This window comes from Corythoichthys intestinalis, chromosome 4 (assembly GCF_030265065.1).
Source record: "Corythoichthys intestinalis isolate RoL2023-P3 chromosome 4, ASM3026506v1, whole genome shotgun sequence".
In the NCBI taxonomy this organism is placed as follows: domain Eukaryota; kingdom Metazoa; phylum Chordata; class Actinopteri; order Syngnathiformes; family Syngnathidae; genus Corythoichthys; species Corythoichthys intestinalis.
In genome coordinates, this window is record NC_080398.1 from 31147599 (window position 1) to 31163500 (window position 15902).

Consider the following 15902-nt stretch of genomic DNA (forward strand, 5'->3'; position numbering starts at 1 on the left):
TTTACTGGAAACTTTTCACTTGAAGTAATCTAGGGCCATCTGCACATGCAGCTAATAACCCTTTCAAAATCAAGTTTTTGACTATCATCGGTTTAAGGATAAGTTGCTGTGCTACAGGTAATGTAAACGCATAATCCGGATCTAAAAAATGAATATCAACTAGAGCTGAAACGAATACTTGAGCAACTCGAGTTTAAAAACTGGTCTGAGTAATTTTATTCACGTCGAGAATTCGTTTAATTTTGACAGCTCTAAGCATCACGTTTTGCCCGGACTACTTTTAATGCGGGACTACGCACTGACGTCATGTGCGTAGAGGAAGAACCGATTAAAAAAAAAAAAACCTTACCGCACCGACAGCTGCTACAAACTACTCCGACGTTGCTAAAAACTACGCCCACATGATGCTACAGTAGTAGCAGGTAGCGTCTGATGTGTCTCATAGATATCACATCTATGTAGAACTAGATGCGAAATGACAGACTGGGCGGCATTGGTAAACAGCCGCCATCTTAAAGCAGTAGACTTCTCAGCGCTATTAAATAAGATGTAGCTCGCTGTCACTCGCTCACGTAATGCTAGCCCTGCGGACGGCTAGGTTTGTATGGAGGTAGATTTGTGTCTTTATTATTCACTCAAAAAAAAGTCGCTCCAATCAAATTATATATTTTCAATAAAAAAAGTCACATTAATAAAAAAAAATGTGTTTGAATGCAAAAATAAATTTGAAACTAAAAAAAAAATACATTTGAAAACTTTTTTTTTTTTTCATTGAAACAACTTTTTTGATTGAAGTAATGTAGTTTTGCATTTGGGCCACATTTTGGCTAGGACATTTGTGTCTTTATTATTTAATCAAAAAATAAGTTGCTTTAAACAAAAAAAAAATTCAAAAGAAAAATCACTTCAAATCCAAAATTTAAAAAAAATTCAAACATAGAAAAAAGCTTTTGAATGCGAAAAAATATTTGAGACTCAGAAATTTGCATTTGAACACTTAATTTTTCATTTAAACTGTTTTTTTTTAATTTTAATTTTCACCTTAACATGTCTAAATTCTTGAAATTATAACATACATATTACTTCTCAGTTGTACAGTAATATTATCATATCTCTTCATTATATTTTTTTAAGCAAGACATGAACAAAAAATTTGCTTTTACTTTGGATTTCACATTTTTGCTCATTTTTCAGACATCTTACTGTGTAAACTAGCTTCTTAATAAGGCTGCAACAACTAATCGATTAAAATCTATTAATAAATTAGTTGCCAACGAATTTGATAATCGATACAGTTATAGACTACATTTAAGTCAGGAAGCTGTAATATATTATTTTTCAAAGAAATAGTCATCCATTGTGTGACTCGTTGTTACTTACAACATGCCTCAAACAACTTCAAGGTAAATTGTGCAGGTAATCAAAAAGATTGACGTTCATCTGATTGATCGATTAATTGTTTAATTAATCGTCCGATTAATCGATAATGAAAATAATCGTTAGCTGCAGCCCTAAACACCAGTAATGTAAATGTGAGCATTTAAGGGCATCACTCTTTATTATTTCATGCTATAAGAGAGAATTGATTTTTTTAAATTACAGGATATTTGTTTCTGTCAGTTGAGTGACAAAATTTGTTATGCGTAAGCCACCCATACGTCAGAGTATCTTGATCATGTGTAGTGGGCTAAATTCACCAATTTATGATGATATAATCACACGAATCAATTTTAAAATACAGTCCCTGACAAAAGTCTTGTCGTTTATCCATTTTGTTTATCCGTTTTCAATTAGTTTCAGAAATGGCTCATATGAAAGCTAAGACCCTCCCAAATGATGTTGAATGTACAAAAATATATTTGTTTCACTGAAAAAAAAGATTTATCATTTAATGAAGACATAAAGGTCCAATTTTGGCAAGACAAAAGTTTTGTCGCCCACAGAAAGTAGTGTGAAAATTGAACAAAAAATGTACTTTAAATACAAAAATATGTTACATAACATAAGCGAATTAAGTAGTGGTGCTGTCAGATCCAAATTGAATATTTTGGATGACTTCCATGGGCTTGAAGGACTGCATCCATGCGGTTTGGCAAGGATTCATTCAAGTCATCAGGAATATCAAAGAAAGCAGTCTTGCATGCCTCCCAGAGTTCATCAACATTCTTGGGTTTCGTCTTCCATGCTTCCTCTTTCATCCTGTTCATGTCTGGTGACTGGGCTGGCCAGTCCTGGAGGATCGTGATCTTCTTTGCCTTGATGAACTTTGAGGTAGAGATTGAAGTATGCGATGGAGCACCATCCTGCTGCAGAATCTGTCCCTTTTTATGGTTAGGAATTTAAGAGGCAGCTAAGATTTGTTGACATTTCAGACTATTTATGTTGCCTTTCACCCTGCAGATCTCTCGCACACCCCCATACTGGATGTAACCCCAGACCATGAGTTTGGTAATGATGTAACCACCAAATTTTCACAGTTTTCTGAATGGATCTCGGATCCATGCGGGCTCCAGTAGGTCTCCTGCAATATTTGTGGCGACTGTGGTGTAATTCAATGGAAGATTCATCTGAAAAATCCACCTTTTGCCACTTTTCCAGCGTCCATCCTTTTGACAGGCTGTGGGCCTTGGCAAATGCCACATGTTTTTTTAATTGTCTACACCCTTAGAGATAAATAGTCTGAAATATCAAAAAATCTTAGCTGCCTCTTACATTCCTAACATTAAAAAGGGACAAATTCTGCAGCAGGATAGTGCTCCATCCCATACTTCAATCTCTACCTCAAAGTTCCTCAAGCCAAAGAAGATCAAAATCCTCCAAGACTGGCCAGCCCAGTCTCCCGACATGAATATCATTGAGCGTGTCTGGGGTAGGATGAAAGAGGAAGCATGGAAGACGAAACCCAAGAATGTTGATGAACTCTGGGAGGCATTCAAGACTGCTTTCTTTGATGTTCCTGGTGACTTCATCAATAAATTGTATGAATCCTTGCTTAAGCCCATGGAAGTCATACAAAATATTAAATTTGGATCTCACAGCACCACTACTTAATTCGTTTATGTTATGTAACATATTTTTGTATTTGAAGTACATTTTTTGTTCAATTTTCACACTACTTTCTGTAGGCGACAAAACTTTTGTCTTGCCAAAATTTCACCTTTATGTTTTCATTAAATGATAAATCTTTTTTCAGTGAAACAAATATATTTTTTGTACATTCAACATCATTTGGGAGGGACTTAGGCTTCATATGAGCCATTTCTGAAACCAATTGAATAATTAAAAGTCAGGTTATTAGCAATTGTTTCAACAAAATGGATAAGCGACAAGACTTTTTGTCAGGGACTGTCTTGTCTCTACAAGTAATACATGTTTTCTGATTGTGCCAGTGTGAAATATTGTGGAAAAAAAGTGGTGCCTTCACTTACAAGTTGAATTAATTTCCTCAACATACTCATGTCTTAGAAAGCACACAGACTATGTTTTGAAGATTTGCTCATTATCTACCAAAGTATTGCTTGTTGTGAAGTTCACTTCGACCATATAGCGCTTATAACCCAACTGTTTTCTTGTCACAACTCCAAACAACATCTGCTCCTCTCTTAAAAAAACATGGGTTACTCATGTCTTTGTATTTCTAATGCTTTCCAATTGTAAAATTTAATGGGGTTCTAAATTTTAGATTCTCTTTGGCATGTTGTCACACTTAATTAAAAGGACTGCACTTGACCATACTGCTACTAATGTAAGCAATCAAAAGATCAACCAATTACGCTGTCATTGTTCAGTTTTTGTCCCAAACTCAACATAATTGGCCATCATCCAAAAACTATTATAAAAAAGCTCTTCTGAATCATCCCACTTCACATCCACACACACAATAGGCAACTTCTCAAATACACAGGCCCCCCCCTAAGGGAATCCCCAACCCATAAATCCTAAATTACCCGAAATCTAAACCATGTTAGTACACAGAGTTGCCGTTTATATGTCTGGAACTCATAATTATTAAAACTTAAGTCAGTAAACTGTCAGTGATCGTGAAGGAGTGTAGCCCATTGCTCAGCCAGATGCTGCCGGTGGAAGGCGGGCTTCATTCCCACGACCTCCGTGTCCGCCCCTCGCCCGAAAGGAAAGTCAACCTCGATTAAGAAGGCTCGTCCGAGGTTATAATTTTGGAGAAACCCACATAAGAACATCCCCTGGTTTTCACTAAGGTTCCAGTGCACGCCAGGCGACCTTTACTCTGCTTTTTTTTTTTTTTTTTTGCACAAACATAGCCTAAAAACAGTCTTTCAAAATGAATAATGTGCAGATTTACATACCAGCGCCAGACGGTCCCGGCTCCATCCCATTCACTTAGCCGCGCGGATACAAGCTAGCAAATCCAGGGTGGTGTGTGGCGAAGCGCCGCCGGCCCCTTCAGGCTGGAAGGCAGCTTTCCAGCCCCCTCCTCACGGCGTGTTGTCTTCGTCCCCCCTCTGTGTGCTGTGCCCCACGCTCCCCAGAAAAGACCCACAAGAGGAGTTGTAATCCTAAAAAGAGGCGATAGCTGGCCGCCAGTCTACCCACGAACCCCCTCTTGTCTCCGGGTGCCGTGTGTCGCACCGGTGTCCTCCCCGCCAGCCCGCCCCGGGATTGAGCCGACTGTCCGCGGCGTTTGGGTGTCTCAAGCGGTGTGTTGTGGCTCTCCTCCCCGCGGAACAAAAAAGGCCAACCCCCCTTTCGAGTCCCCCCACATCCCAAAAAAAAAAAAATCCTTAAACTTCTTCTCTGTCATCAACACTGCAAGGGAACTGCTGGAGAAGTTACTGACGTACCCTGGTGGCTGAAAAGAGAATTACACTGCAGGCGATCACCTGACGTAACCTTTTTTTACCTTGGTCTTTCCAAGGGAAAGAACAAGGTTATGTTGTTGTACAACTTTATCGTACTTATTTTTATTATTTTTAATTTTATTATTATTATTCATCTTATTCTCCGCGTTTTTTCGGCGCGCCGCACAGCCCGAACCGCTGCACCGATCGGCACCGTTCGGATATCGAAACGTCCGGAATTTTTGCGCGACGATGGCTTTTTTAAAAAGGGCCCCGAAAAATTTTCCGTTTTCCCGCAAACGGCAATTTTCCAGATTTTTTTTTTTTTTTCAAAATGTATCTAGTCCTACAATTTTTGACCAAATCACATAATTTGGGTATCAAAAATTCCGGGACGGTGAGGGGCATAAAAGTTGTATACAGAATTTGGAAAAAATTTACGGTTCCCCGGAAATTTGCCAAAAACTCTCCCATTCATTTCTAATGGGAAAAGTTCCCATTCACTTACAATGGGATTTCAATGGAATTTACATTGCATTGATGCCATTGACGGCCATGCATGTCGAATCTATTGATGCCAATGTACTTGGATTCAATTGACTATATGGATGTCGATGCCATTGACGGCCATGGACGTCCAAAAATTTTCCCATTCATTTTCAATGGGGAAAAAACTACATTTCCCCAAATCAACAGAAAATGACCAGATATCAATAGGACGTGTCCCCCAAACGTCCCCAACTCCATTGACGCTTATGGGGAGTGCTGCCATTGACGTCCATGGACGTCCAAAAATTTTCCCATTCATTTTCAATGGGAATTTTTTTTTTTTCCCCAAATCAACAGAAAAGGACTAGATATCATTAGGACGTGTCCCCCAAATGTCCCCGATTGCATTGCCGCTTATGAAGGGTGATTCCATTGACGTCCATGGACGTCCAAACTTCCCATTCATTTCCAATGGCATTTCTTCATGTTTGTTCATTCTATTGATGCCAATGTACTTGGATTCCATTGACGGTTATGTAAGATGATACCATTGACGTCCATGGATGTCCAAAATTTTTCCCATTCATTTTCAATGGGAACATTTTTTTTTTCCCCCAAATCAACAGAAAATGACTAGATATCAATAGGACGTGTCCCCCAAATGTCCCCGATTGCATTCCCGCTTATGGAGGGTGATGCCATTGACGTTCATGGACGTCCAAACTTCCCATTAAATCCCAATGGCATTTCTTCATGTTTGTTCATTCTATTGATGCCAATGTACTTGGATTCCATTGACGCTTATGTAAGTTGATACCATTGACGTCCATGGACGTCCAAAAATTTTCCCATTCATTTTCAATGGGAATTTTTTTTCCCCCCCAAATCAACAGAAAATGACTAGATATCAATAGGACGTGTCCCCCAAATGTCCCCGATTGCATTGCCTCTTATGGAGGGTGATGCCATTGACGTTCATGGACGTCCAAACTTCCCATTCATTTCCAATGGCATTTCTTCATGTTAGTTCATTCTATTGATGCCAATGTACTTGGATTCCATTGACGCTTATGTAAATTGATACCATTGACGTCCATGGACGTCCAAAAATTTTCCCATTCATTTTCAATGGGAATTTTTTTTTTTTCCCCAAATCAACAGAAAATGACTAGATATCATTAGGACGTGTCCCCCAAATGTCCCCGATTGCATTCCCGCTTATGGAGGGTGATGCCATTGACATTCATTGACGTCCAAACTTCCCATTAAATCCCAATGGCATTTCTTCATGTTTGTTCATTCTATTGATGCCAATGTACTTGGATTCCATTGACGCTTATGTAAGTTGATACCACTGACGTCCATTGACGTCCAAAAATTTTCCCATTCATTTTCAATGGGAATTTTTTTTTTTCCCCCAAATCAACAGAAAATGACTAGATATCATTAGGACGTGTCCCCCAAATGTCCCCGATTGCATTCCCGCTTATGGAGGGTGATGCCATTGACATTCATTGACGTCCAAACTTCCCATTAAATCCCAATGGCATTTCTTCATGTTTGTTCATTCTATTGATGCCAATGTACTTGGATTCCATTGACGCTTATGTAAGTTGATACCATTGACGTCCATGGACGTCCAAAAATTTTCCCATTCATTTTCAATGGGAATTTTTTTTTTCCCCCAAATCAACAGAAAATGACTAGATATCAATAGGACGTGTCCCCCAAATGTCCCCGATTGCTAGCCTCTTATGGAGGGTGATGCCATTGACGTCCACGGACGTCCAAACTTCCCATTCATTTCCAATGGCATTTCTTCATGTTTGTTCATTCTATTGATGCCAATGTACTTGGTATCCATTGACGCTTATGTAAGTTTATACCATTGACGTCCATGGACGTCCAAAATTTTTCCCATTCATTTTCAATGGGAATTTTTTTTTTTTCCCCAAATCAACAAAAAATGACCAGATATCAATAGGACCCTTCCCCCAAATGTCCCCGATTGCATTGCTGCTTATGGAGGGTGATGCCATTGACGTCCAGGGACGTCCAAACTTCCCATTCATTTTCAAAGGCATTTCTTCATGTTTGTTCATTCTTTTGATGCCAATGTACTTGGATTCCATTGACGCTTATGTAAGTTGATACCATTGACGTCCATGGACGTCCAAAATTTTTCCCATTCATTTTCAATGGGAAATTTTTTTTTTTCCCCAAATCAACAGAAAATGACTAGATATCATTAGGACGTGTCCCCCAAATGTCCCCGATTGCATTGCCGCTTATGGGGGGTGATGCCATTGACGTCCATGGACGTCCAAACTTCCCATTCATTTCCAAAGGCATTTCTTCATGTTTGTTCATTCTATTGATGCCAATGTACTTGGATTCCATTGACGCTTATGTAAGTTGATACCATTGACGTCCATGGACGTCCAAAATTTTTCCCATTCATTTTCAATGGGATTTTTTTTTTTTTCCCCAAATCAACAGAAAATGACTAGATATCATTAGGACGTGTCCCCCAAATGTCCCCGATTGCATTGCCGCTTATGGAGGGTGATGCCATTGACGTTCATGGACGTCCAAACTTCCCATTAATTTCCAATGGCATTTCTTCATGTTTGTTCATTTTATTGATGCCAATGTACTTGGATTCCATTGACGCTTATGTAAGTTGATACCATTGACGTCCATGGACGTCCAAAATTTTTCCCATTCATTTTCAATGGGAAAATTTTTTTTTTCCCCAAATCAACAGAAAATGACTAGATATCAATAGGACGTGTCCCCCAAACTTCCCCGATTCCATTAACAATTATGGAGGGTGCTGCCATTGACGGACATGGACGTCCAATTCTCCCAATCTTTTCTAATGGCTTTAACTTTGTTTAGTGCCAATGACTGGCATTATGGTCCATTCTATTGATAGACCTGAGTGGGGCTAAGATTTGTATCTCCACAGAGGAAAGACCAAGGTGTGTAATTTCTCCCGAAATTGCAGTTTCTAGTTTATTTTTGTAATTAAAGGGGAAATGTGAACTAAGGTTGGCCAAACATGTTTTTGAATAATATCAATGGCTAAACAATTATAAGCATATTTTCATTATTTTTTAACGCAACCCAGATTCTTTGTTTAACCCATAGCAACGCCCTTGACAACGAAAATGCTTTTCTTCGGCAATCTTCGGAAATCTTCGGAAATTACGTCACACCGGGAAGTGCGAGGGAAGTCCGCCTTAGAACAGTATTGTTTGTTGCATTGCTTCTCGGTAAGATGCCACGGCGGTGTGTGGCAATGTTTTGTTCTCACTCAAACGAAAAGTTGTATGAGTGGCCAAAGGATAGCAGGGCATCTTTCGTTCGCACGAAGCGCAGACCTGTTAAGTTTCACGATTTGGTCGGGAGACTCCCGATTTTGACCCCAATGCTCACGCCTCACGATTAGAAAGCCAAATCTCCCGATTTTCCAAAAATGTCATTTTTTTTTTTTTTTTTTTACGTTTTTGTTTGTAACCGTTTTGTAACGATACCATTCGGCCCGATTCGGAAAGTGACCAACAACGAATAGCCTGGCCGTCTCCGACTTCCCTGCCCTCCCTCCCCTTCAGAGCTGGAAAAGCCCAACCAAACATCTGACAGGGAGGGAAGAGGGGAAGCACCACCGACTTCCCAAGATGGTGGCACTAATAAACCGGCTTTTTGACTGGTTCAAGTCTTTATTTTGGAAGGAAGAGATGGAGCTGACCCTGGTCGGCCTCCAGTATTCGGGAAAAACGACATTCGTCAACGTAATTGCCGTAAGTCTTACCTGCCAGCGATAGCTAACTAGCCTAATGCTAATAGCATTAGAGCTAATGATGGGAGAACGATGACGAGGAAGAAGTCGCTGCTTTACTCTGTGTTTTCGTGGATCAAACATCATGGAATATTAAACCACTGCGGTCCTACCCCCGCAATATATGAATTTAAGTGAGAAAGCGTATCGTTACTTACATGAAGTTTAATCATTTAGATTCGCTATTATGCTAAAGCTAAAGTGTATACTATACACTTTATTACATTATATCATCATTACTGTGCTGAAACAAAAAATATAAAGTTTCAATTCTAAGTTACAATTCAATTAAAAAACTGCCATGACAAAGATACTTTTAAAAACAAATATGATTAATTTTCTAAATGATGTAATTAATGTTTTTAATCTTGCTGATTTAGTCTGACGAAACCCTAATTGGAGTGATGGTTGATGAGATGAAGAGGCTGCTGAGGAAGCTGATGTCCAAATTTGTGCAAATGGATGTGATCAGGAAAGCTGAGGATATCCCAGATGTTGATTATAGGAACAAGGAGAACTGGCATGACACAGGCAACATAGCAGTATCACATGATGCCAGACAATACATGGAGCAAGTTGAAGACTATCTCTGATGCCACCAAAAAGAGGTTCTTTGACAGTGTAGTTAATTTTTACAGAAGTGTTGTGACCAAAATGAACTTGAAAAAAAATGGTTGCATTTTGTCTGAGCGATTGTCGCGCGCGCGGGCGTCATCGGGGTTGGCAAACAGAAATCTCCCTATTTGCAATTTCTACAACTTAACAGGTATGTGAATCTCGTGAGTGCTTCGGAAGTGATCCAACGTTTGGCGCACATTGCAAAAACAGGACAGACTACGGTATAAATTGGTTGCAAAACGCAATGGCGATCGCCTGTTATCTCACATTTTGTGGATTTCGGGCTCCTGTACTTGTTACATCTGTGCGCAACAGTGCAACCAGTGCAATCTTTTTTCGAGCCTTGTCCTTTGCTTGCGATGGAACCTGCGCGAAAAGAGCGATCCTCCCCTGTATGGGAACATTTTGATTTGATTGCTTTCAATAAGGTAAGGGAGAAAAACTACTTTAATATAAATGTGAGTGTGTGTGTGTACCTATCTGAACCAAACATCAACAGAATGAACAATCCATTAGTGTACTGGGAGGCACAAAAGAATACCTACCCAAATTTATATAAAGTGGCACTCACATTTCTCTGCACCCCAGCTTCATCTGTGCCTTGTGAAAGAATATTTTCTAAAGCTGGTGAAATATTTTCCAAAAAAAAAGAAACTGTTTAAAGCCAGCCACTGTGGGAAAGCTATTATTTCTAAATAAAAATGAATAACAAATTACCCTTATCACTTGTTGTATTTTGTTCACATACTAAATTACTAACACAAGCACATTCATATCTTTGTCTTAAGCAAATAGCCATTGAATTCTTAACAATGTTGACCTCTTGGGCTTCTAGACCACTTGATGGCGCCATAGGGTAAATGAAGCACCATGAAGCTTTGCTACATGTGCAAACCAATTGGCTGCAAAGCTTCATATCTTCATGAGGCTTCATTTGGCCATCACTAAATTACTTCCGTGTTTCCCCCACCCCCGTCAAAAGACAGACAGACGACAGAGACGTCACCGGAGCTACCGAAAAAAAGGACTTTTGCTGAAAAGTGGCTACAGGAGGTACCATGGCTAGAAGCAAATGATGCTCGCACGGAAATGCGGTACAAAATGTGCCGTGAGAATCCCAATGTCGCCGATAAGAGCAGCGCATTATATGTAGGGTCAAAGAATTTCAGCCACCCAAACTTTGAAAAGCACGAAAAAAACAGAGAGCATGTGGCAATTAAGCAAACTATCGATGTCAAACAGGACCCCACTCGCCCTATGGACAAGTGGCGGAATAAAGGTAATGAACAGCGACATGCACTGACAAACGTGTTTTTGCTCGCATTTTACAAAGCTAAACATGCACGTTCAATGAGGTCTTATGAGGATGATATCCCACTTTTAAAAAGGCTTGGAGTTAATGTGGGAGCCGCATAATGCCCTTTATTTTGAATTGGTGCTTCTTATTTCTTTACATTTCACTTCAAAGTAATGGCAATTTTGTTGTGCCAGTTGATGTTAATCAAGCATTAATTGTTAATATAATTAATTAAAGTTAATTGGCTCTAAGTAAAGCTTGTCATAAATTTATCGCACCAGGCGGGTCGGCTCTCAAGCTCAATGAGGACCAAGTCACATCTCCAGGTCCTCCTCTGAGAACCTGGGCAAAAAAATGATGTGCACCCCTGGATATAGTGGATATTATTAAGTTGTAATACGGGAGTTCACCAGTAGAGTGTACTCATGTCATTTAGATGTGTTATTGTTTGTGCCTTACTCCTTCACTAAAAGAGAGAAACGTTGTTGTTCAGAGTCACTTGGCAAGACGTTGAGTAAAGTTGTAAAAGCCAATAAAGGTGTGGGTCACTCGGTCAAGATATAACAACGACTCATCTCCTTCTTTCCCCCCAACGTTTTTATATTATTATTTTATATGCACGAGAGCTGCCGGATCTGCCAAAATGAACATGAAGTCTGATTTTTTTTTTTTTTTAACAATGTCATCAGATAGACAAAAACATAAAATTATGTGTAAGTGCCTGCATCTTCAATCATGAAAATAATAACAGCCTATATCTTACCAATGTTGTAATCTCGATGGGTCTTGTATCCATTCCATGTCAGGAAGTCTAGGCTTCATTGTTTGCATCCTGATTAGCGTCTGGCTAATAACATAAAATTCCAATCTCCTCTTCTTCCTCCAACTCTTCAAAAACTTGGATCTCCTCCCTTGCACTTGATCTATCACTTATATCGCTGTTTGAATCATTGTTTGAAGGGCTTTGTATGGCGGCCGTGTGTATGGAGGTGCCATCGCGTTCCCGGTGTGACGTATCACTTCCGGGTTCGTCCCCTTTCAGGCTCAAACTTTGGAAACGCGATTATTTTGTCAAATATACAACATATAAATTATTTTTTCATGCTTTATTTGTTGGACAATGTTTAATTACTTTACTTGTGACCCTATTTGGCATGTGAAGAAATTACTTCACATTACTGCTTTAACATGACAAATAGACAAAGATGAACAATCAACAATACAAACCAAAAACAAAAAAACGCAAATATGCCATGGGGTACAAACATTCCTAACAATGCACATCAGAGAAGAAAAAAAACAATAATACTGTCATTCAATTATTCACAAAAAAAATTGTTGTTGTATTTTTTGGACTATAAAGCGCACCTGACTGTAAGCCACACCCACCAAATTTGACACAAAAACGGCATTTGTTCATAGATAATCCGCACTGGACTATAAACTGCAGCTATCCTCACTGTATTATGGGATATTTACACCAAAAGGTATTAATAATAATAATAATAATAATACATTTTATTTGTAGAGCGCTTTTACCAATGCTCAAAGACGCTTTACAGTAGGAACAGAAACAGCAAACAACGTGGACAGAACAAAACAAGAAAATAATTATAAGTTAAAAGCTAGTTTAAAAAGGTGAGTTTTTAACAGTTTTTTGAATGTGGGAAGGTCTGAACATGAACGAATGGGTTTTGGGAGTGAGTTCCAAAGGGAGGGGGCGGCAGCGGAGAAGGCTCTGTCCCCCCTAGTTCGGTGTGTTCTTTGTTTGGGCGGTGCGAGGATGTTTCCATTAGAAGAGCGGAGGTGACGGGAAGGGGTGTGGGGACAGAGAAGGTCTGTGAGGTAGGGCGGGGCCAAGTTATTGAGTGCTTTGTAAGTGAGAAGGATGATTTTGAACTGAATTCTGTATGAAATAGGAAGCCAGAGCAGTTTGTGGAGGACGGGGGTAATGTGGTCCCTATAGGGGGTCCGGGTGAGAAGGCGTGCAGCAGAGTTTTGGATATATTGTAGTTTGCTGATGAGTTTGGATGGAGAACCGAAGAGAATGCTGTTGCAGTAGTCAAGTCTGGAGGTTATGAAGGCATGGATGAGGGTTTCAGCAGTAGAGAAGGTGAGGGAGGGGCGAAGACGGGCTATGTTCTTGAGGTGGAAGAAGGCAGTTCTGGTGATATGGTTGACGTGGTGGTCGAATCTGAGTTTATTGTCAAAAATGATACCAAGGTTGCGGGAATGTGTTGAGAAAGGCAGGGTGCAGTTGTTGAGGGTGAGGGAAAATTGACTGTTAACCATTCATTCATTTTCCATGCTACTTTTCCTCACGAGGGTCACAGAGGTGCTGGAGCCTATCCCAGCTAACTATGGGCAGAGGGCAGGGTACACCCTGAACTGGTTGCCAGCCAGTTGCAGGGCACGCACACTCATACCTATGGACAATTTACAGTGTTCAATCAGCCTACCATGCATGTTTTCGGGATGTGGGAGGAAAACCCACGCAGGCAGAGGGAGAAGATGCAAACTCCACACAGGAAGGCCGGAGACCGGGATTGAACCCTTGAGCTTAGAACTGTGAGGCAGATGCGCTAACCACTCAGCCACCGTGCCGCTGAAGATATTAACCGGTAACACTTTCTTTGACAGTGACATTGTAAGAATGTCATTAGACCAAATGAACCACCATGAAGCTTTGAACCAATTGGCTGCAAACCTTCATTACTTCAAGAAGCTTCATTTGGCCATCATTGCTCCACCTGCGGCCAACACTGTTGTTGTACAACATTCCTCTTAGCATGCATTGCAGTACTACACATGTAACTAACAATCAAAATTTATATTCTGTGCTAATTAAATAATTGCTGGATATGGTATTTGGTAACACTTTATTTGACCGTGGCACCAGAAGACTATCATAATTATGACATGGCACTGCCATGAGCCATAGACTTCATAATATATTGACATGACACGGGGCGCAGGGTCGATCCGTAGGGGGCTCATTTTTTAAATAAAACTTCAAATTCAAATATTTTCACAACCAAAGCTGCTACCGACCTAAAACCAAAACAGGCACCTACTTTAGGCATATATGAGTCTCCATGAGCAGCAACATAAAAAATTCAAAGTCTTTGCAAGCAAACATAATTAGCAAACATAATTTCCCCTTCACCTGACGTAACCCTTCTTTTAAATTATTCGCAAATAACGTACACGTAAAAATGTACTGTTCACGGTCGTTGGTGTACCTTAAGATAAAATCCAGTTTGAAATGCCATTGCACATCGGATTTATTTTTTACTTAGGTGTTCATTTACAATGTTAAAGTGTTAAATTAAATACAATTACATGAAAATTGAAATCATTTAATGCAGGAGTGTCAAACTCAGGCCACATTCCAGTTACGTGTTCCGTCAGAGCGTAAGTCTGCAAACTATGCCACGATTATTGGCAGCTAATTGATGATCAAATGACTATTTTGATGGTCATTTGATTTCTTAAAGACAGTGTATTCTTAGAATTTTCCCGATTTTCTTTTTTGTGACCCTCCATTGCAAATTGTCTAATATGATTTCTCATTTTTTCCATCTACGAATTCAATTAAAAAGGGGCAAGTATCGTACATTTTCTCTTTTTTATTTATTATTGTACATTATTCTATATTCTTATGTTTTTTATGAAAAAAGGGGAATGCAGAAATTAGTATATTTATCTTTATTAAAATGTATATTTTAATATATATATATATATATATATATATATATATATATATATATATATATATATATATATATATATATATATATATATATATATACAGTACATACAGAAAATTGAGATTTGAAGTTTTCCAATGAAGTATCACACATGCATATGGGACCATTTTTGAAATTTGGCCAAATTGGGGATCTAAGAGCGGAATGTCAAGTCAAGTTTTTTATTAATATAATAATGTTCTCCACTTTCGATAGTTCTCTAGCTCTCATTTAGGACCATGGAAATTTTATCTCAATATCATTTTAACATAAAAAAAAAAAAACATGAACTTGATGTACAAGATTTACTTTCGAAAGCCATACTAAATGATGTGCCGGGCCGAATCTGTTCCTCATGCCTTGACTTTCTACAGCAGAGGTTCTTAACGTTGCTAAAGGTACCAAACCCCAAATGTTTCACATATGGATTCACCGAACCCTTCGGAATTAGATAATAAAGCTTTTTTTTTTTTTCAAATTCAAAACCAATATATCAGCTAGCAAGCTAATAATTTAGCAAATTCCAGTTCAAAATTCTTCTCATTTTGACAGCATGTTTTATAAACATGTCCAAATCTAGACCACGCTGCCCATTTGTCTAGTGTATTCCCTCATACCGAGTGCGAGTCAACCTTCCACTCAGGGCCGGCCCAGCCTATACGCAGACTATGCAGCTGCTTAGGGCCCCTGACCACTAGGGAGCCCCCATTCTGGCAATTGTTTAATTTATATTCTATTTTGTTTACTACAGTTTGCTTTATTTGACTTTTGTGAGTTTTGATACTTGATTACAAGCTTAAAAAAAATAAAAGTTCTTCCTTAACTTCTTTCTTTCCTCTTTTAGAAAAAGGTTTGGCGCTATCTACTGTAAGTACTGACAATCATTTGGGGTGAGAAGTTTGAAGTCTGCAGTGCAACAAAATCTGATTAACATACAAAATATGGACGTATGGGTTGGATTGCATGATTGGGTTTCACAGTACACCGTGACGAAATGGTGGGTCAAAAATATGGGCCCCTTTGCATTATTTTGCTTAGGGCCCCCAAATGGCCTGGGCCGGCCCTGCTTCCACTGAGCAAACCAGTTC

The 15902-nt window shown here is 39.3% G+C and overlaps 1 protein-coding gene across 1 annotated transcript in view; it reads right to left on the reverse strand.

Annotated features, from left to right (window-relative positions):
* Positions 1-4681, reverse strand: part of ago1 (argonaute RISC component 1) — a 54032-nt gene extending 49351 nt beyond the window's left edge. Inside the window, exon 1 of the mRNA XM_057834520.1 lies at positions 4326-4681. Coding sequence (XP_057690503.1) covers positions 4326-4350 — 25 coding nt within the window. The 5' untranslated portion in view covers positions 4351-4681. The remainder of the gene's footprint in view (positions 1-4325) is intronic.
* Between the last annotated feature and the right edge of the window lie 11221 nt (positions 4682-15902).